At 41.6% G+C, this 22,440-nt stretch overlaps 1 protein-coding gene and 1 long non-coding RNA gene across 2 annotated transcripts in view; one reads left to right on the top strand and one right to left on the bottom strand.

Moving 5' to 3' along the window:
* Positions 1 to 3,850, top strand: part of LOC128492003 (uncharacterized) — a 108,813-nt gene extending 104,963 nt beyond the window's left edge. Inside the window, exon 2 of the long non-coding RNA XR_008354055.1 lies at positions 3,692 to 3,850. This is a non-coding gene — a long non-coding RNA (uncharacterized LOC128492003). The remainder of the gene's footprint in view (positions 1 to 3,691) is intronic.
* Positions 1 to 19,063, bottom strand: part of FCHO1 (FCH and mu domain containing endocytic adaptor 1) — a 77,202-nt gene extending 58,139 nt beyond the window's left edge. The window contains exons 1-5 of the mRNA XM_053464406.1: positions 18,993 to 19,063; positions 17,327 to 17,394; positions 15,841 to 15,937; positions 6,980 to 7,071; positions 746 to 820 (exon numbers count right to left, since the gene is read on the bottom strand). Coding sequence (XP_053320381.1) covers positions 746 to 820; positions 6,980 to 7,071; positions 15,841 to 15,867 — 194 coding nt within the window. The 5' untranslated portion in view covers positions 15,868 to 15,937; positions 17,327 to 17,394; positions 18,993 to 19,063. The remainder of the gene's footprint in view (positions 1 to 745; positions 821 to 6,979; positions 7,072 to 15,840; positions 15,938 to 17,326; positions 17,395 to 18,992) is intronic.
* Between the last annotated feature and the right edge of the window lie 3,377 nt (positions 19,064 to 22,440).

A 22,440-nucleotide genomic window follows, 5' to 3' on the forward strand; every position in this document is an offset into this window, starting at 1 on the left:
GTAGGTATGGAGCTCAAACCTCAAGTGGCACTGGGCATTGGATAGTTCCCCTGAACTTGGAATGAATAACTAGTGGTGGGCGAGTACCCCGGCAAGCTTGGCTGGTTGTGGAGGGGGCTCATTGTCAGGTTTTAAAAATATACAGTGCATTTTACAATTGTGCTTGACAATGATGCATGTAATAAACTTTGGCTAAAGCCTTGTTCTAAAACCAAAATGGTGGTGTTGGTGCATTTTTTTCTGGCAAGCAGGGCGTTATTGACCTTCACTGTGACCATAATGTGTATGTGATCAGCCAGCAGAGGGAGAAGTGGGTCCAGGGTGTTCAGTGATCACAGCAGGGTCTGGACAGGCCTTGCTGGGTCTCAGCTCATCCGACTAGACCTTTGTGGTGTCAGCAGTAACACCTATAGTTACACAGTGAAGATGTAGCGTTACTTGGCATTGGTGGCAGTGACTGCTGATCTGGAAGTGCCCAGACTGTATTCAGCCAGATCTCCCTCCCTGTCACTGCTGAAAAGCTGGATGTTTGTTACTCTAAAAACTGTAAAACAAGCCAATATGACTGTAGAAAAAAGGAAAACAAAGAGACAAATTATCAGGTTCTGCAATTGAATTGTGTGTGTTGCAATGCTCTACTAATCATTCTTTACTACTAGGTGTTATCGGTACATCAACCGCACAGTTGTTATATAGGACAACAGAGATGGAAAAAAAAAACAAAACACAAAAAAGAACCACCTACCCTAGGTGACTTCCGCTGCTCACCATCTTTGATAATTTCTGCATAGATTTGCCGTAAGCCTCCTCAACAGCAGCCCTGTATGGGGGGGAAAAAAAAATTCCAAAACATCAGGCCTAAAGTCAACCCAAACAAATCCAGCTATTAAGGATGTTTATACAAAAAAAAAAAAAAAAAAAAAAGAAGTAAGTAGAAGTGTAGATCAGGGTGTTGCAGTGGATGTAATCTACTTGGATTTTGCCAAGGCGTTTGACACGGTTCCACACAATAGGTTAGTATTCAAACTGAAGGAAATTGGTCTAGATGCAAATTCTTGTGCATGGGTAGAACATTGGCTTAGAGATCAGAGAGTTGTTATAAATGGTAAATTTTCAAGCTGATCAAAAGTGGTAAGTGGTGTCCCTCAGGGTTCTGTTCTGGGACCAATTTTATTCAACATATTTATAAATGACCTGGCAATAGGCGTTGAAAGTCATGTTTCTGTGTTTGCGGATGACACTAAACTAGGTAAAGTAATACAGTGCAAGCGGGATATTACAGTAGTGCAGAGGGATCTAGATAGACTAGGGGACTAGGCACACAAATGGCAGATTAAATTCAACGTAGACAAATGTAAATTTATGCACTTCGGGGTAGGGAACGCACAAGCAACCTACACCCTAAACAGTAGTGAGTTAGGGGTCACGACAAATGAGAAGGATTTGGTAATTGTTATAGACAACAGGGCCGGCCCTACAATGGAGCCGAGTGGGGCAATTGCCCCAGGCGGCACTTATGAAGGGGCGGCACTGCGCCACCCCAAGTGCTTTTTTTTTTTTTTTTTGAAGCGGAGGAGAGAGAGGGGCGAACCTCTCTCTCCTCTGCGAGCCTTCTAGCTCGGTCTCGGTGCCGGCTTGTAATGCTGAGCACAGGAAGGAACGTCAATTTCCGGCGCTCAGCATTACAAGCCAGCACCGTGGCAGAGCAGGGAGACTCGCCGCAGGACTGTTTAATGGTAATTACAAAGGGGGAGGGTAGATAATGGCGTCGGCGAAGTTTAAAATGTCGACCCGTCCGGCAGGGGGGCGGCATTTTAAACTTCGCCCCAGGCGGCATTAAGTCTTGGGCCGGCCCTGACAACAAACTAGGCAACAATGTGCAATGTCAGTCAGCAGTTGCTAAAGCCAGTAAGGTATTGTCGTGTATAAAAAGGGGCATCAATTCGCGGCATTAAAATATAATTTTGCCTCTGTATAAATCAATGGTAAGGCCACACATTGAATATGCTGAGCAATTTTGGGCACCTATTCTAAAGAAGGATATCATAGCACTAGAATGGGTGCAGAGGCAGGCTATAAAATTAATAAAAGGAATGGAGCACTATAGTTATGAAGAAAGGTTAACTAATTTAAATCTGTTTTGTTTAGAAAAACGGCACCTCAGAGGGGATATGATAACATTATATAAATATATTCGGGGCCAATACAAACCATTGTGTGGAAATCTGTTCATAAACAAGACTAAGCATTGGACAAGTGGTCATGCGTTCAGACTGGAAGAAAGGAGATTTAGTCTAAAGCAGAGGAAAGGGTTTTTTACAGTAAGGACAATAAGGATGTGGAATTCAGCAACGCCACGATCGGCACAAAGGGGCCATCTCTGGCCCCTCCCCGGGGCGTCAACATCCGCCATACGGCCCGTTTTAAAAGTGTTTAGGAGGTGATCAACGATGGCCTCCTAAACTTAAATGGTGTCGCTGGAATGCCTCGATCAGGAGGCATCCAGCGACACCAAACACTTACCTCTCGACGGGCTGTGACCGCTCCGGAGAGCGGTCACAGCCGCAGCTGCCGGTGATCTTCGCCATCAGCAAGATGGCGGCGGCCCGGGAAAAAAAACAATAAAGATGTAAAAGTTCGCTAGATGGTCTAGCCCAGCTTTCTAATCACAGTGTGATTAGTAAAAATAAATTAAAAATAAAATTAAAAATTAATAATTAAAAAAAATAGTAAAAAAAACGTAAAATGTAAACAATTTCCCACTGATGTCAGGGGAACCTTCAAGTTGAAAAAAAAATGTTACATTTTTTTTTTAAAAAGGCAAAAAAAAATGAAATGTATATATAAAAAAATATTTTTGTGAGCAAGTCCTAAAATTAGCATATTAGCTTAAAACAATTCTCGCATGGAAAGAGTTAAAATACTGGCATATTAAATGCCCATGGGGTGTCTACTTTTAAAAAAAATTATGATTTGATGGGGTAAATTGAATTGGCCAGGTTCAACAATGTCCCAAATAACACAGGGGGAAGGATGGCCAAACATCTAATTTCCAATTAGAAAAATGCACACGTACCAAATGTGGCCTTTTAGTTCCCCCAAAAAATGACAAACCCATGCATGTGGGGTATCACTGTACTCAGGAGATGTTGCTGAACACATATTGGGGTGTCGTGTGACAGCGGCATATACCAGGAGCTGTAAATTCATACATATATTAGGTGTGTGTAGGAAAAATACACACAAAAAATACTACTGCAAACTTTGAAAAAATGCTGGTGGTAAAATGTGTGCATGCAAAGAGTTAAAATACCAGCATTTAAAATACCCTGGGGTGTCTAGTTTTCAAAAATATATGGTTTTGTTGGGCACACTGAAATGGCCCGGCTCAAAGATGTACCAAATAGGGCATGGGCAGTGGATCCCCAAATGCCAAAGTTCAACATTGAAAAATGCGCATGCCCCAAATGTGGCCCTTTTGCCCCCAAACAGCCAGGCAAAATCATTCATGTGAGGTATCGCTGTACACAGGAGATGTTGCTGAACACATATTGGGGTGTTTTATGACAGTGACATATACCAGAACCTGTTTATTCATACCTGAAGTAAAATGTGTGTGACAAAACAAATGCAAAAAAATGACTACCACAAAGTTTGACAAAGGCTGATGGTAGAATAAGTGCTTGGAAAGGGTTAAAATACTAGCATTTGGAATACCCTGGGCTGTCTAGTTTTCAAAAATATATGACTTGATGGGGTAAATTGCATTGGCCGGCTTCAAAGATACCCGAAATGGCACATGGGGGGAAGAATTACCAGATTTGGAAAAAATGGCTTTGAAATAGCAAAACGCTACCTGTACTTATTGCCCCATAATGTATAGAAAAAAAAAAGCAAAAAAACATAAAAACATTGGGTATTTCTAAACTCAGGACAAATAGTAGAATCTATTTAGCAGGTTTTTTATTACCTTTTATAGATGAGTAAAAGATTTTTCAACCAAAAGTTAGAAAGTCATTTTTTTCTAAATGTTTCACCATATTTTATACTTTTTTTAATAGTAAATAATATGATACAATCAAAACAATGTCATCTAAAGAAAGCCCTTCTAGTCCTGAAAAAAACAATATCTAATGTGTGTGGGTTCAGTAAACGGGAAAGAAGAAAACTACAGCTAAACACGAGCAGCGCAGAAATGTAAAAACGGCCATTGTCACGAAGGGTACAAAAAGTAAAATCAGCCTTTGTCACGAAGGGGTTAAACAGCAACTGGATGGATACTTCGAAAAACAGAATATTCTGGGATATAATATTTAATTATGGGGAAACAGCTTATTGATCCAAGGAGAAATCTGACTGCCGTTTTGGGGTCAAGAAGGAATTTTTTCCCTGGTTAGTGCAAAATTGGAAAGAGCCAAACTGGGGTTTTTTGCCTTCTTTTGGATCAACAGCAACAAATTAACTGGAAAGGCTGAACTTGATGGACGCATGTCTTTTTTGTAACTATGCAAGTACAAGTAACATTTTCAGATTTCAAAACCATTTTTTTTTCCAAATCTGGTCATTCTGATGGGATAAAGCCTGAATATAAGATGACCCTCTAGGAAAAAAGTTTTACTGTCCCCAAAAATGCCTTATACCCCCTTATACCTTGTCTTATAATCAAGCAAATACAGTAATAACTGCAGCAACAAAGCTGAAGACCACGGAAGGTCACAGAGCAGAGTGGCAGAGTGCTGAGGGACATGGTGCTTAAAAGTTGTCAGCTGATTTAGTAGCCGACGAGTTCCAAAATGGGTATGGCGGATGCCAGGAGACAGTTACCTGCCTGCATTGTGCCAATTGTAAAGTTGGTAAAGGAGGGATAATGGTATGGGGCTGTTTTTTTAGGGGTTGGGTTAGGCCCAGTGAAGGGAAGGGAAAATCTTAATACTTTAGCATACCAAGACATTTTGGACAATGTTAGCTTGCCTTCTTTGTGGGAACAGTTTAGGGAAGTTCCTTCTCCATTCCCTAATGCACAAAGCAAGGTTCATAAAGACATGGTTGGACGAACTTGACTGGCCTACACAGAGCCCTGACCTCAACACCTTTGGGATGGAACAGAGATCAGGAAGCTTGCCTTCTCATCAAACATCAGTGCCTAACCTCACAAATGCTCTACTGGATTCCCACAGAAACACTCAAAGATCTTGTGGAAAGCCTTCCCGGAAGAGTAGAAGCAGTTATTGCTGCAAGGGGGAGGGACCAACTACATACTAATGTCCACATATTTAGAATGCAGCGTCAAAGTTGGTGTAACGGTCAGGTGTACCAATACGTTTGTCCATATTAGTGTATCACCCACCTGATCTTGAGTTCTGTAACTCCTTTATATTATTTAACAATCTGGAAGATAAACCGGTCCACCAAATTGCCAATACCCCAAGACAGACATATCAATGCTTAAGAATTATTCAATGTTACTTACGATCATTTGGCATAAAACAAAATGGTAAAGAAACAAAATGCAACATTAACTTTTCATTACTATGGATAATGCCTGCATTACAGCACTACCTTCTTTCAATGCTTGCCAGTAGTTGTAAGGCTTTGCTCGCAAGCTTGCTTTGCAATATGTAATCTGGTTTTCAAGACTAGTGTAGGATTCCTCCCTCATTACATTAGCACTGCATATTATTTTTTTACATTTTTTTGCTCAAAACAGCACTGATCTGTCAAGGCACGCACTCCACTAGACCTCTGATGGTTTGCTGTGGTATTTGGCACCCAGACGTTAGCAAAAGATCCTTTAAAGCCTGTAAATTGGGGCCTCCATGGATTGAATTTGTTTGTCCAGCACATCCCACAGATGCTCGATTATATTGAGATTTGGGGAATTTGGAGGCCAAGTCTACACCTTGAACTCGTGTTCCTCAAACCATTCCTGAACCATTTCTGCTTTTTGGCAGGACACATTATCCTGCTGAAAGAGACCAATGCCACCAGGGAATACCATGTCCACGAATGGGTATACATGGTCTGCAAGAATGATCAAGTAGGTGGTGCGTGTCAAATTAACATCCACACGAATGACAGGACCCAAAGTTTCCCAGCAGAACATTGTCTAAAGCACCACACCGCATCCAACGGCTTGCCTTCTTCCCATAGTGCATCCTGGTGCCATGTGTTCTCCAAGTAAGAGACGCACATGCACCTGGTCATCCACTTGTTGTAAAAGAAAACATGATTCATAAGACCAGGCCGCCTTCTGCTCCGTGGTTCAGTTCTTATGCTCATGTGCCCATTGCAGGTGCAGAAGTCAGCATGTGCACCCTGACTGTTCTGCTGCTACGCAGCCCCATACGCAACAAACTGCAATGCACGGTGTGTTCTGAAACCTTTCCATCAGAACCAGCATAAACCTTTTCAGCAATTTGAGCTACAGTAGCTTGAAGTAGTCTGTTGGATTTGACCACATGGGCCAGCCTTTGCCCCCCACATGCATCAATGAACCTTGTCTCCACATGACCCTGTCGCTGATTCGCTGCTTTCCCTTTCTTGGACCTCTTTTGATACTGATCACGGCAGACAGGCAACACCCCACAAGAACTGCAGCTTTAGAGACGCTCTGACCCAGTCGTCTGACATCACAATTTGGCCCTAATCAAAGTTGCTCAGATCCTTGCACTTCTCCATTTTTCCTGCTTCTAACACGTCAACTTTGAGGTCAAAACGTTCACTTGCTGCCCAATATATCCCACCCACAGACAGATGCCATAATAAAAAGATTACCAGTGTTTTTCAGTTCACCTGTCAATAGTCATAATATTATAGCTGAACAGTGTATAATATCTCTTCTTAGGTATGCACCCTCCTAGGGAAGATCCAAACTTTTACACCCATGTAAAGAGAGATCCAAGTCACAACGTATCACCATGCAGGTTGGTACACCTGATAAGCATGTTATCTTTACAGTTGTGGTTCTGAGTCTACTCACCTTTCACGCACAAAGTCTGCAAGCTCCTTGACAGACAGCTGACCATGTTTCATATTGTGGTACAACACAGCAAAGCCAGAGTTCTTGTCACCCTTTAAATAGAAAGAGTAGAACAAATTACAGATGGCTCCCTCTTTAAATAAACTGCTTATATGAATCCACCACTAAACAAAAATACAGGTTGAAAACAGAACATCTGGATCAACACTGACCCCTCTAAATGTAATTGGTATTTATCTGTCAAACCATTCACTAGTTTAAAAGTTTGTGCAAGTCATACAAACCATACCCTGCACCAAGCACAATCCTAGGGACACAGATCATATATGCCTGTGCTCTCAAAAACATTTTTGCATGGCTGTACTATTAATATAGATTCTCATGGTTTGATGCCACAAAAAAAAAAATAAAAAAAAAAAATGTACACTGACTTTAAAGACTAGTTTTATCAGCCATAGACATATTGAAAATATCTATCTTGGTAGACAACATGAATCAGGTATTTCATCCAAGTACTAGTTAACATCATGTGATTCTCCAAAACATAATTTGGACATGATAAAAATAATGTTTCTGTTCACTTGACAGAGCGTGGGATATGTGGCAGGAAAGGTTTACGGCTGCAATGATTTTTTTTGCGATTAATCTGATAAAAAAATACATGTAAATTGTTAATTCGAAATAATTTACAAACTGGATGTAAAAAAAAAAAAAAAAAAAAAAGCATTTCTTGTTTTCATTTCCCAACCTGCCCCCTCGTATGCCTTATAACCCCAGATATGCCCACCCCCACAGATGCCCACCAGCTGCCAGAGAGGGAGATCCAGGTACCCTGCAGCGCTGGCAGGTGGCGAACGTTGCGCAATGCGCGCAGACAACCTCTGGCTGGTACTTCTTCCCCGGCGGAAGTGGAGGACAGTAGCGGAGGATGTCTGCGCGCAGAGCACAGACACCCACCGGCTGTCAGAGAGGAGGTTCAGGGTCCCCTGCAGCGCTGCTGGGTATCTAGATCTTAGGGTTATTATCCAACCTATATTTGAGGGCGGATTATAAGACTAGTGGTATTTTTCAGAGCATTTGCTCTGAAAAAACCCTCATCTTATATTCGATAAAATAGATTCAACTAATCAATGAAATTCGCTGGCAACGATTTTTATTATCGAATAGTCGTTGCATCCCGTTGCATAAAAGGTTTATTTTTGGGTTTGTATTTATCATGGGACTAATAGCACATTGCTGGACTGTCAAATAATAAACTGCAACCGACTCACAAAACCATGATTTAATGGAGCACACAAGCCTTATTTTCTTGTTAAACCCATACTGGATCCTATCCTGCAAGGACTAATACATTTTACTGAAAAAAAAAAAAACAAGTGTTCTCTGTCACCTAACTCCTCCGGCCAACTCTACTTCTTACACATGCTCACAAGAGTTCCCATTGAAATCCATGGGTGCAGCAGTAAGCAAATTTAAGTTGTCATAGCGTTCATGCTATCGGCTGATGCATCATTCACTTAAACAGTGCTTAAAGTGCTAGTGAGCATGTGCTAGAACTGTACATAAAAATAGTTCACTGCTTCAGTGGAGACAGCCAGGGGAGTTAAAGATAGACGGAAATCTTGCTTTCCAACTTCAAACAGAAAAGTTCATCAATTTGAATACAAGGAATAACTAATGAGTAATGAGATTTAATAGAAGCTAACATTAAAGGGTCATTTTACGGTACTGAGTATTTTAACATGTATTCTTATTTAAATTAAGTAGGAGATGCAACGGTGCAGCTGCCCTCCACTTCCATTGTCCAACAATTCTCCAATTCTCGCCAGATTTTTTGGCACCAGTTAATTACTTCCTTTAACCAAACACTACTCCACTGTTCAATGTCCTTTCATTTTTCACAGTTCAACCACCATTTTGCCTTGTCTTCATGTCATCTAGAATTTACAGCAAAATTATAACCCAGGATGAATCATACATGAAATCATTTCCTTCCTTTTGCCTCATAAAATTCCCTTCCAGACTTCCAATTAAATTGTGTGTTAATTAAGCCTCTGCTGGCCATCATGTACTTCTGTTTCGGTGCTATATAAACCCTCTGACCATTCTTTCTAGAAAGCCTTTTCAAATATTTGACCAGTTGACAAATTTGACACTACTTTGACAAATCTTAAGTACTGTTGCACATAATAACCAACTCAACAGGGCCTTTGCACCTTGTTTCAATATTATAATTATGTATTAGTTCTCCATAGAGCAGTTCTGTAGCAGCTATTAGCACTACCGAAAATTTTTTTTTTTTTTTTTTTTTTTTTAAAATGCTTCCATTATCCTTACCAAATGTACGCAATAGTGGTTGTGCAATGTACATGTATGTACAAGCAGTCCATGCAGGTGGACATTAAAGTGTGAAAGAGAAGCATTTGTCTTTTACGTCTCAAATGTAGCGTGAAACCTTCATTGGGAGGTAGGAAAAGGCCACTACACTACAGAAGAGTTTAGTAATCTTTCTGCAATTGCTAGAAACAGGGCTTAGAGTGCCACTATTTAAGAGATACGACGATGGTCTAAATCCAATTGCCAGCTACCCATCTCCTACATAGCAGGCACTGTTTAAAAAAAAATAAATATATATATAATTTATATATAATATATATATAATTTAATGCAGTGCTCTAGCAGGAGAGGAAGTGTGAGAGAAACATTTAAACACTCAAAAGGATTTAACTTAGTACAGGAAGTTTATTTCAAAGGAGGAGAAGTGTTAGAACAATACTTCAATCTAAAGCAAGAGGTTCAGAGGATTAGGTGTAATACAAGGCCGTTTTAGTTTAGAGGGCGGTAAATGAGCAAAGGGATTGATTAAGTCTTTACAGTAGGACAGATGGGCTGAATGGTTACTACCTGCCATTAAATTGTGTCTAAAATGCAGGTATTTATGTTATCGTTGACAAAATCTAGAACTCTCATTTTGTACCAATAAACTTATTTGCAGGCTGCCATTGTTGTCATTCGTGTGATAATTTAGATGACTTTCCGTGCTCTAACAAAACCTTAAAAAAAGAGATAAGCGCTAAACAAACGTAAGTGCCGTTTAATCACTGGGGGTAAAACTCCACAGTTACTCCAAAAGTAATGTGAAATGACAAAGGTAATTAGTGACAGCCCTCAAAAAATAAAGTTGTGAAGAAAAACCAAATCAAATCAAAGATATACCGTATTGGCTCGGATATAGGCCGCCCCCGTATATAGGCCGCACCCTAAAAGTTTGGTGCTTTTTTAAAGAAAAAGTTTTTTTTCTTTAAAAAAAGCACCAAAAAAACATGCTGCCACTCTGTCCCCCCCCCCGAGATATGCTGCCACTGTCCCCCCCCCGAGATATGCTGCCACTGTCCTCCCTCCCCGAGATACGCTGCCACTGTCCTCCCTCCCCGAGATACGCTGCCACTGTCCTCCCTCCCCGAGATACGCTGCCACTGTCCTCCCTCCCCGAGATATGCTGCCACTGTCCTCCCTCCCCGAGATATGCTGCCACTGTCCTCCCTCCCCGAGATATGCTGCCACTGTCCTCCCTCCCCGAGATATGCTGCCACTGTCCTCCCTCCCCGAGATACGCTGCCACTGTCCTCCCTCCCCGAGATATGCTGCCACTGTCCTCCCTCCCCGAGATATGCTACCACTGTCCTCCCTCCCCGAGATACGCTACCACTGTCCTCCTCTGCCCCCCCCCCAGACTTACCGGAGCAGACTCCCAGGTGTCTTGCGGGGCCGGCGGGGGACATCTACGCAATACAACTTCACGAAGTTGCATACGCGTATTGCGTAGATGTCCTCCGCCGGCCCCGCAAGACACCGGGAGTCTGCTCCGGTAAGTCCGGGGGGGGAGAGAGACTTACGCTTAGACAACCTCCCGTGCCGGCACCCCCCCCCCCGTGGGAAGTGCTGGCAGGGGAGGCTGTCTGAGCGTATCGGGGAGTAGGATGCAGGTCCCCTGCACCGCTGCGGGGGATCTGTATCCTAACCCCGCTGCCTGCCCGGCGCCCAGGACTGCATGTCCCGGGTGTCTGGCGCTAGACCCCGAATATAGGCCGCACCCCCACTTTAAAGACTTAAAGTGGGGGGGAAAAAGTGCGGCCTATATTCGAGCCAATACGGTACTTCCCAAAACTTTTGTTTCACAGATGGTGTAAGTTCTCAAGAACCCTAGGTACTTGAAAGAAAAAAAAACAAAACAAGGAACTTTATGGTGTAGTATGCACAAAACAAGTGGCATATGAGATAGAGTATAAAAGAGACTTATACTTTGCAGGTCAATGTATTTTGTTTCTTTACAATGTAACTTTCAGGTGTTCCTGATGGTGGGCATGAAACCAGTTTTCTCTAAAAAACAAAACAAAAAAAACCCAGAAGGCGGATACCAGGAGGTTAAAAAGTATAAATAGATATTTAATAAGTGGTAGCGGTATAAAACATCTAGTAACTTACTTTATTTTCAATTGCATAGTTATTGAAAATCAAGTGATTCCAGTTGTCTCTCCACCAATTGAGTGAAAGGAAAGGATTTAAATAATGTAAGGGGGATACAAGAGTCTCGTACCAGAAGAAGCTATTCGAGCGAAACGCGTCGTGCGTACTGACGAAAAACAGGGGGGGGGGCGCACACTCAGAATTCCACACGTAGCAAAGCTACAACAACACCAAGCGGAAGTTACGGGACGTTTTATACCACTTTTTTGTAAACTACCAGATTTTATTCAAGATTAAAGATATTTGTATACTTTTGAACCCCCTGGTATACGATTTCCAATTGTTTGGGAGAAAACTGGATTCATGCACGCCGTAAGGAACACCTGAAAGTTGCATTGTCCTGCAAAGTGTAAGAGTCTCTTTTATACTCTATCACATACACCACTTGTTATTGTGCATACTACACCATAAAGTTCCTTGGTTTTTTTGTTCTTTTCTTTCAAGTACCTAGGATTCTTGAGAACTTATACCATCTGTGAAACAAGTATTGGGAAGTATATATTTGATACAATTTTATTTGATTATTTTATTTGATTTTTCCCCACAAGCCAACCTGCCAGCAGTCTCGAATTTGCCTGGACAGTGTCATTCCCAACATCCTCCCCACCCACCCCCATCAAACTGGTGTGTCTCAGCATGAAAATACTGCCTATGCACATTAAGTTACACTGTGCACAGGCACCATTGCGTTTAAGCTGGATACGTCCGAGAAAACACTGGGAAATGAGCTCCAGACACCAAGGAACAGAAGAGGTGGGGGCCTAAAGTAGGTGGTGCCAAAGTGTTCCATATGTCTGCCTACTTTAGGCTCCACTTTAAGCTACTTTATGCCCCAGGAAGTTTCAAGTTTCAAGTTTTCAAGTATGCCTGAGCCAGTTCTGGCAATGCTAATGAAGCCTATTCCTCAACAGAAATATTACATTTGAGAAGAACCATTCATCTAAGTCTGCCCATTGTTCCTGATGTAAAGACTCAGACCTTAATCACCTCATCTGGGTTAGCCCACAGTGTTATGAATTTTACCAAAATTAATTCCAGTTGTTACATTTGATCAACTTTTTTGTTTGATAGATCTACTCTAAAATGTGCAATATTAACAATTGTTTGTAACCAGCCCCCTCAACAAAGAAACTGGACAAAATGTTACCGATTACGACAGCCCCACATTGGATCAAGTTTAAACCAACATTTTAGAGCTATTCTAGTTCCTGATATTGCATTTGAAATCAATTTTTGGGTTGGAGCAACACTTCTTTCCATTAAATGACCGCAAGACAGGGATATAAAGACACGAGTGTGACAGTTTAAACCGCTAGCTACGTACATAAAGCAACTGAATGAACAGCCTATGAAGCCTTAAAATTCTACAGACTTAGCTGTAGCGAAAAAATGGGAGAGAAGATTTTTTAGTTACATTTGCTGTAAGCACACTGTAGAATATAGGGCAGATCAAAGAACAACTGCTTCACTGCCATTTTACCCAGACACGTATATCTCGCTGCAGGTGTCCTGCGTATCCTGTGCATAAGGATGCCAGATGACAGAGCTGCATTCTGGGGGCTTACAATGCCAGCCTGTGTACCACCCTATAGCACAGAATAGGCCTGTGTGCCAGGCTGGGGATGCAGGCCTTGTTGCCATGGAAACCAGTTTCCACTGGTAACTGGAATCTCTGTCTGCTTGAAAAGAAGGCCAAGGTCAACATAGCCTGAATTACCCTTAAATAACCCCTCCCCCAAAATGGAAAGTAATTATTTAATTTCACAATATAATACACCTAGATGCAAATTGGTGCATGAGGCCCTCACCCCTGTAAACACAGAAGTTATATACTGAATAAAGTCTGCTATTGAAAACACTGTACTTTCTTCTACGTATACACGTGATAATTGGTTTTATTAGTATCTTAAAAAGCTTTCAGTCTGTCCGGCCCTCAGAAGTAATGCACTATGGCAAAACCTATACTCAAACATGTTGGCAGCTGCTGGTTAGTAAACAAAAATGCTATTACTTAGCATTATCTTAATGTTATTTATTTTTACTTGAGCTTATTATAAGTTTTATATAAGGCCTTACAGAATAAAAATTTGCCTGCATGTCAAAAATCTAATTTTTCATCAACTGCACCAAACTTTAATTATCTCTTTATTGTTATCCTTTGTGCATCTACACTTAAATTATCCAAAAAGACTGGAGTACACCTTGGCCACATATTGGCAAATTTATATGAATAAATAATACAGGGAGCATGTAACACCAAGGGAAGTGAATAGGCTTTTTATTATGTGCACCTGTGTATTTGAAAAATGATGGAATTTAGATTAAAAAAAAAACAAGAAACTAGAAGCATGGCCGCATCTCATCACTTACAATCCTCTTCACCATGTCACAGAATGCTTACAGCATTTCAGGACAACACAGAAGGCAGTCTAAGCAAGTGGGCACTCAGGCAGCCATAATGTAAAATACCTGGAACTGGTATCATTCAGTTAAGCATAACTATTTAGTCATACTTACCAGTGGACCTGGTCAATCACATACTTTACTTAGAGTTACTTAATAAAATAGAATCATCTAAAAGCTATGAGAACATTGAGTGTACTGGGCCAAAGTTGGGTAGGTGATGAAGCCATATAAATAGCCATGTATATTGATAAAGCTTTCAACAAAACAAACAAACAAACAAAAAAAAAACATTAAAAGACTGCAACAAGCAGATTACGTATGGTAAAGGAGTCACTCTCAGTAACACTAATGCATAAGAATGAATCTTGCTTAGCCGAGGCAGGAGGACATGGATGTGGGCCTAGAATTAGGTTGTGTGCATCAATACCATTAAGTCCCGGAGACATCTGGATTCACAGGAAGAAGGAAATTAAATTAATAAAACTCTCTGGAGAAGTGGAGATGTAACATGGCAGTAATAAAGTATGGACATTATCATACAAAGCAGTCACACACGAACAATCCTCTATGTACAATATGATTGTATACTGCACTGTTTACTTTTCTTCAGAAGCTTCACAGAGGGAGATTTGGATTTAATGTAGGTGCTAGGCGTTTTATTTTACAGAATAGCCTCCCAGCAGAGGTGGGAGAGGCTTAAACAGTGTGGGGGGTTAAACATGCATGGTATAGGCATAAAGCTATACTGAATCTAAGACAAAAACCAAGGACTGATTACGATCTGTCTTTAAAATAGGTGGTGCAATGGGCAGATTTCATGGGCCAAATGGTTCTTACCTGCCATGCCAATTCTAAGGTAAAGGTACAGGTACCATGCATGTTTTAGAGACTTTTTGGATTGCTATGGTATTATAAGAGACCTGCAAGGTAGATATTTCTAAATAAAAATTAAGATGTGTGAGTTCATCCAGGTGAAGACAAGGCCTGGGTCACTAAATAAGATATTTAACATATGCTGATCAAACCAATAAATAATTTGTGTTGCTCAATACAGTAAGGCCTCTGCAGTTGTATAACAGAGATAAAAAACAAGCGAGGCTCAAGACACACAAGACATCTTGCATTCCATCCTGCACAAGGTCGAGTGTCTCAAAAATGCAGGCACTCAAGTACAGTTACCATAAAGTTTTGCTTTGTGTTGTGTTTTTACAAGTCTCAGAATATATTCATTGCGCTTCTAATTAAAATCTGTAGCGACAAACAACTCGTACTTAACTAGTCCTAGGTTACAGAAATATGTTGTTGGAATTAATCAGTAGAAAATGACAGCATCCAAATATAAAAAGCAAAAAAGGTATACAATAGACAAATAGAAATGCTACACTGAAAAAAAAAATCTTCAAAAACAAAACAGTATAAAGAAACAGCTTGCTGCCTCAACCCACAACTCCGGGCTTTGGAGTTTTAACACTTGACAAGAGATAAGAGGCGTCTGCGGGAGGTATATAAATAACAAATACATAGCTCTGAGTAAGCGCGTGGGAGACTATATACACGTGTATATACATATTTATAAATGCAAATAGCAGCTTTATGAAAAGGACACAAATATAAATAACACTCTCAACAGCAATGCATTGCTCCACTACAAATGAACATTGTATTTCTTTGTAAGAAGGAACTAGAACCACGGTCCTTCTCAACTGTATTTCTATAGCGCTGTCAAAAAACTGTAGTAATTTCATAATGTAAATGAGGACCAAAAACTAAACATTTTAATTGGGTAAAAACAGACTTTGCACTGTATATAAAGTTACAAAATTAAATAGAAAGGGTAGGGAGGCAAAAACAAAAAACATGGGGCACAACGTTTAAAGAGAATAAAGATTTAAATATATGGCAAAAAGACGTCAGGATTAACATCTTACCCAAAAATGCTCCCCAAAATAGGACATCTTGTAGTCTGGAGACAAAAGCAGTGGAATAGCCACCACAGCCGGAAGAAGTTCGTCAGCAGTCACTGAGCTAGGGGAACATAAGCTTTAATAAGGGACAGCAGGAGAACTGTATGGGTCATTCACATATTACAGAGAAGGGGAGGAAGCTGGAGAACAGAGAGAGTGGGAGGCAAGATGAGAGGGGGAAGAGGTGCAGTAGGAATAAAGAACAGAGAAGGGTAAAAGAAGAACTGATAAGCAATTGTAATAAATATATATATATATACACGCATACACAGGTGCAAAGCAAAGGCTGCAGTGTAGGTCGAGGCAAAAGCAGCAAATTAAACCTATACAACACTTTCCACATCACAGCAGGATGTGGTTGAGGTGACAGATAGTTGTAGCGACATCTTAGTGCCCAAGACCAGAAACTAGAAAAAAAACAGAAGTGAAATTCACCTCTTTGGTGGGGCCCTGAGGATAATACATGAGGCCTGCATATTCAGTAATAGAATTTAGCATTAAGATTACCATAAACATACAACCTCTTGAAGTGAAAGTGTGTATGTATGTATGCATACATACATACATACACACACACACACAATATATATATTAGGAATTCAGTATTGCATGGGGCTGCACTCAGATAGTATAGTTTGAATGCTGGTTACACTGATATAATTGTATACCATTAGTTTGTTCCCATATTTACTATAAAAAGATACATAAGAAGTTTTATCTTATGTATGTAGATTGATCATTTTATTGACACTTCAGAAATCAATCACACTAAAAACAGAATTTTTATATTCCTATAGCCCTTGTTTTACTCCCCACAGCTACTGTATAATCTGCTTGAAGCATCTGTGGGAGAATACGAATAGAGCAAAATAAACATTTTATCTGGACAGACTTTGGTATTCAACAGCAAATATTTTCTAATTCTGTGCTGGTGTACAAGTGTTTTATCCTATCTTGTCACAAAATGTTTGTTTTAGGGGTTCCTGGTGTCCATACTAAGCAAATTAAAATTGTGTATTTTTCTTCCAAGCTTGTACAAGACATTCACCAACATAATTTCTCGCTTTTTACATGCATATGTGCAAGTGTCCATTTATGCATATGTAGCAACGTGCCATAAAACAGGCTGTTCTTCCTACGGAGAAACGTTTGGGTTTTTTTTTTTTCTTTTAAAAAAAAAAATAAAAAAGTTTGGAATACTTCAAGTCACTTAATTTACTATTCACTTGCAAAGCAAAGATGTGCATAACGCATAATTCACAGCTTCATAAATGCACTCCTCAAGCAAAAGCCAAGAGGAGCAGTGCTACTACCACGGGGACATACGATGTAGCATTACACGATTTAACTGAACTACCACTTCACTACAATTCACAGGAAGGTAAGGACAGCTCTCCACAGAGTTGGCTGGTGGACACACAAACCAATGTGAGGAAAAGGGGTTACTTACAGTATCCAGGTCTGTGCGCTGCTCCCTTATCAGCATCCTGCAAGTGTATAGACGGGGAGGAGGTACAACTGCAAGAAGACACCATGGTTTTAAATTTCACTCCCAGGGAACAGACACAGATACCTCATCTGTCATCTTCTTGCTACCTAACCAGTACACATTACTAGACTTGATTCTTCAGTGACTTTTTGTCATCTAAAGAAACCTAACAGTAACTACATAGCTTCATACACAACAAGTGGTCCTCATTTGGACCCAAATTCCTGTCTCCCTTTCCTCTTTCTATGAACGGAAACGGATTGACATGAGTTTTTCAGGTTCACTTTATTCTGCAATACAAAACGACAATAGAAACACATATCTTGAACATCAGCACACAGAAAAAGACAGGGGTGTTCCTTGCTAAATTAGCCTTAACATCTTGACTCTTGATTCTCTCCACGTGAAAGACTCACATGGCGAAACAATTTGAAAAGTACAGAGAGGTTAGGCAAAAACCTATCTTTTTAAATACTGTTCATGAAAATGCACCTGTACTATAAAGTGTGATCACCTATCTCTATTAGTAGAAAGATATTACCTCGGTGACACCAGATGTCACCTAAATAAAACTGGTAATGTATTAACCAGCATCTATTACAATTTTACTGTATAAGGCAAAGCTGGTAAAAGAACATCATGTTTCTGGATCATTTTGCCAAATGTCTACCTCTAAGAACAGGCAACCTAAAAAAAAAAAAAAGCCATGAGCATATATACCAGTATCATGGACAAATACTGTTTTGCTGTCTCCTTAATAGAAGCCAAACAGATCAATTCCTTAATCATTGTGAGACACCCCAGTGCTCACGTGAAGACTCCAAACCTGGCACGTTTGTGAATATTTTAGGTCAAACATCAACAACCCCGGTATACTCGAACTGGTAATAAAATTTATACCAGTCAGATTAAGCATATCCACACAGACTTAGTGCATCGCCCTGCATCTATTAGATGATAGTTAAAGCACTCACCTCCAACATCCCAGCACAACACCCTATAGAGATGTTAGAAGCTGCGAGGTTACACACCTCTTTGGCTTCTCTGTGACTACACCAGTGAGGGGGAGGCTGACACAAACACACTGCCTAAGAAGTACCGTAAGTCACACGGCTCAATGCATATCATTATTTTGTGCCAATTATATCGCAGCCCCACCAAAACCTACACTGTTCCCTGCAATCATCTCAATGTGAATATGTTGTGTTTTGTAGAGGGGTATTCACACTGTATACAGGTACACACTGATCCAGCATACATAGTAAGCACTACCCACTGTGGCTCCATGTAAAATACACACAGCTCTAATTCTAATGGATAAAATGCGCATTTGGAGATATTCGCAGCCTTGAACGCTACATAAATACCAGCCTCGCATAACAAATTTCACCCAACAACATCCATCATACCTCTCAAACACACCGCACCCCAACTGCACACATTATCTATTACCTACACCCTTGACCTTAGTTGTTCACCATTCCTTACTTTACCATCACCTACCTGCTATCTCCCCCACACACATAAACCTTTAAACCATTCCACAACCTATTCCCGCCCGCGCCATATCACTAATGCTGCTCATCCACCTGCAGCCCATATTTCCCCCCACAGGTGGACCTCTCACCTGACCAGGAGAAAAGGCCTCTCCGAGTCTACTCTGCGCGCAGGTGCCGCATCGCCCTACAACCCCCTCCCTCCTCGAAGAACACCCACACGACCCGCTATCTCACTGGACACGCCCCTCCCGCTCCCTCATTTGCTGTGGGATCTACAATCGTCCCGCCTTCTTTTAGTGTTGCAGCCAATCCCGTAAACTAATATGTGCTCTACATCCAACCTTCACCCTCTTTCTCAGGTCATTGGTTCTGCGGGTTTTCAATCTCCATGAAAGACGTGTAGGTGGGCTGCAGTGATGCAAAGTCTCGAGGAGTCCGGGCTAGTAAAGTGTACCGGTTTTTCATTGGCTGAACTATGAAGAGATGCGGAAAGGTGTGAATTAAAGCAGTCCCCCTCCACCTTTTTCCACAGTTGTGACGTTTTGGGCATTATAAGCGTTTTATGTATATTATTCAGTAACGTGAGTTGAGAATACAGTTCCAAGAGGAAGGGTAAACCCACCTCATATCTGTGAAACTGTAGCACTGTTAAAGCAAATAAATGCATAAAAATATAGCTGCTCGAATTTGCTGGGATAATTGCAACAATGGGGCTGAAATTTTGAATGACTTCTCAGTGTCAGGTCAGGGGGACTTCAGTTTTCCTCTGGCCCCATTGGTGACAACGTCATGTAACACACAGAGAATGCTGTTTTCTCATGGTGACGTCCCACAATCAGAAACAGTGCTAGGTAAAAAATGAAAGATTGGGGGTGGGGGAAACCCAGTAGTTACTGTGACATGATTCTTTTTTGTTTATTTGCATGTAATAGCACATAATATTTAACCCCTTCATAAAGTTCCATGCCGTCATGAAAACATCATGAATAAAAAAAAAATTAATCTTGAATGCAAAAAGTATCGTTGTGCACACCATTACCCGACAGTTCCCAAGGCAGTCATCGGGAACAGCCATTCATCCTCCCTATGATGAAAGACCATAGTTGCCAACATTTGAAAAAAAAATCCAAGGGACGCTTGCAGCACCACTATCAATTATTTACCTGAAACCACAGAGCCAAAATTATGAAAATTGTGTCAGTGTTCCGGACTTAACTGTATGTGTGTGTCTGGACATGCATGTATATGGGCAGTGCATGTGTATATGTGTGTATATGGACAGTGTATATGTGTGTATGGGCAGGCGTGTGTAAGGGGTCTAGGAGTAGGCTGGGTACGTAAGTGTGTTTGAATGTGTGTCTTGGTATGATAGCACATGTTATTGTGGACATCTGTTTTTATGGGAAAGTTAGTGTGTGTACAGGTATGTGATTCTGGGCATGTGTCTGGGTATATTAGTGTGGGCAGTAGCATACCTAGCGGTGGGCGGGGGGGGCGTTCTGCCTCAGGTTCCGCTCATCAGGGTGGTGCCACCACGCCGGCACCGCCCCAGAGATGGACAGTAATGTCCGCCGCTAGAGGGGCAGGCTCGGTTGGGGAGATCAAGGATCTCCCTCTAACCGACTTAAAGAGAATCAAGGGAGCGGGAGGTCTGTTAATGCAGACCTCTGATCCTGCTCCCTTGCGATGTGTGCGGCAACTGCTGCTGTGCGTCGGGATTTAATGACATTTAATGCCGTGCCCACCGCCTTCCGCGCTCACTGCACCGGAAGGAGACAGAAGAAGAAGAGCCAAGAGGAAGAACGAAGAGGAGGAGGAAAAGGAGCTGTAGCGGGGCAGGAAAAGGTACGAAAACATTCAGTGAGTGAGTGAGAGTGGATTAGTAAATGTAGATAAGTAAATGTGGATTAGTAAATGTGTGAGAGTGATGGGTGTTATGCTATAGCCTGTACCATTGCCAATGTCTTGTTAATTATATAATTATGGGAGTTATGCTCTAAAGTGCATCATAACTCCCATCACTATATACTATGCCAGACATTACATGAATATGAGTATGAGAATATGAATGAGTGAATGAATGTTTGTGAATGAGTGTGTGTGTGAGAGCATGGATGTGTAAGTGTGTGTGTGGGGGGGATAGCATAGCATAGGGAGGCTGTAATCTCACTTCTATCATGCCCAGGTTCCAGGATGTACTGTCTGTCTGGGCATGATAGGAGTGTGATTGCTGTTAATCATAAATATATATATATATATATATATATATATATATATATATCGTATTTGCTCGATTATAAGACGACCCTGATTATAAGACGACCCCCCAAAATCTGAATATTAACTTAGGAAAAAAAGAAAAAGCCTGAATATAAGACGACCCTAAAGGAAAAAAGTTTTACCAGTAAATGTTAATTCATGTAAACTATTTTTTTTTAATAAAAGCTATGATTGAGAAAAATATTTTTTTTGTTTTTATTTCCTTGTATTTTCCAACCTGTCCCCCAGTTACGCACATCTGCCCCCAGGCTTGCCACACAAATATGGCACTGTGGCCCATAATATGCCTTTTAACCCTCTATATGCCACTGTGCCCCATGGTATGCCTTTTGACCCCCTATGTGCCACTCTGCCTCCAGAAATGCCTTATACCCCTATATCCCATTCTGGCATTTAGGGGGTTAAAATGCATATTATGGGGCAGAGTGGCATATAGGGAGGTATAAGGCATTCCAGGAGGCAGAGTGACATTAAGGGAGTTAAAAGGCATTGTATAGAGCACTCTGCCTCCAGAAATGTCTTATACCCCTATATGCCACTCTGGCATTTAAGGGGGTTAAAAGGCATATTATGGGGCAGAGTGGCATATAGGGAGGTATAAGGCATTTCAGGAGGCAGAGTGCTCTATTAAATGCCCCCTTAACGCCACTCTGCCTCCTGAAATGCCTTATATGCCACTCTGCCCCATAATATGCCTTTTAACCCCCTAAGTGCCAGAGTGGCATATAGGGGTATAAGGCATTCCAGAAATGCCCTATGCCCCCATTTAACACACACACACACACACTTACCGGTGCTTCCAATTTCCTGCTGTATTGCCGGGGCAGCGGGTTGACGTCTCCCGCTGCAGCCGGAAGGAGGTGGAGTTGGCAGCGGGGGTTTGTCTGTGTCCGTCGCGCATACCTTCCCCGGCTGTCAGAGATCAGAGATCTGATCTCTGACAGTCGGGGAAGGTATGCGCGACGGACGCAGACAACCCCCGCTGCTAGCCACACCTCCTTCCGGCTGCAGCGGACGTTGTCTACGCGGATCGCTTAGAGATCGCGAGATATGCTGCCACTGTCCTCCCCCCCGAGATATTCTGCCACTGTCCTCCCCCCCCGAGATATTCTGCCACTGTCCTCCCCCCCGAGATATTCTGCCACTGTCCTCCTCCCCCCGAGATATGCTGCCACTGCCCCCCCCCCCGAGTTATGCTGCCACTGCCCCCCCGAGATATGTTGCCCCACTCCGCCCCCCCCCCCGACTTACCAAAGCAGACTCCCGGGTGTCTTGCGGGGCTGGCGGGGGACATCT

Source organism: Spea bombifrons, chromosome 1, assembly GCF_027358695.1.
Source record: "Spea bombifrons isolate aSpeBom1 chromosome 1, aSpeBom1.2.pri, whole genome shotgun sequence".
Taxonomy (NCBI): domain Eukaryota; kingdom Metazoa; phylum Chordata; class Amphibia; order Anura; family Pelobatidae; genus Spea; species Spea bombifrons.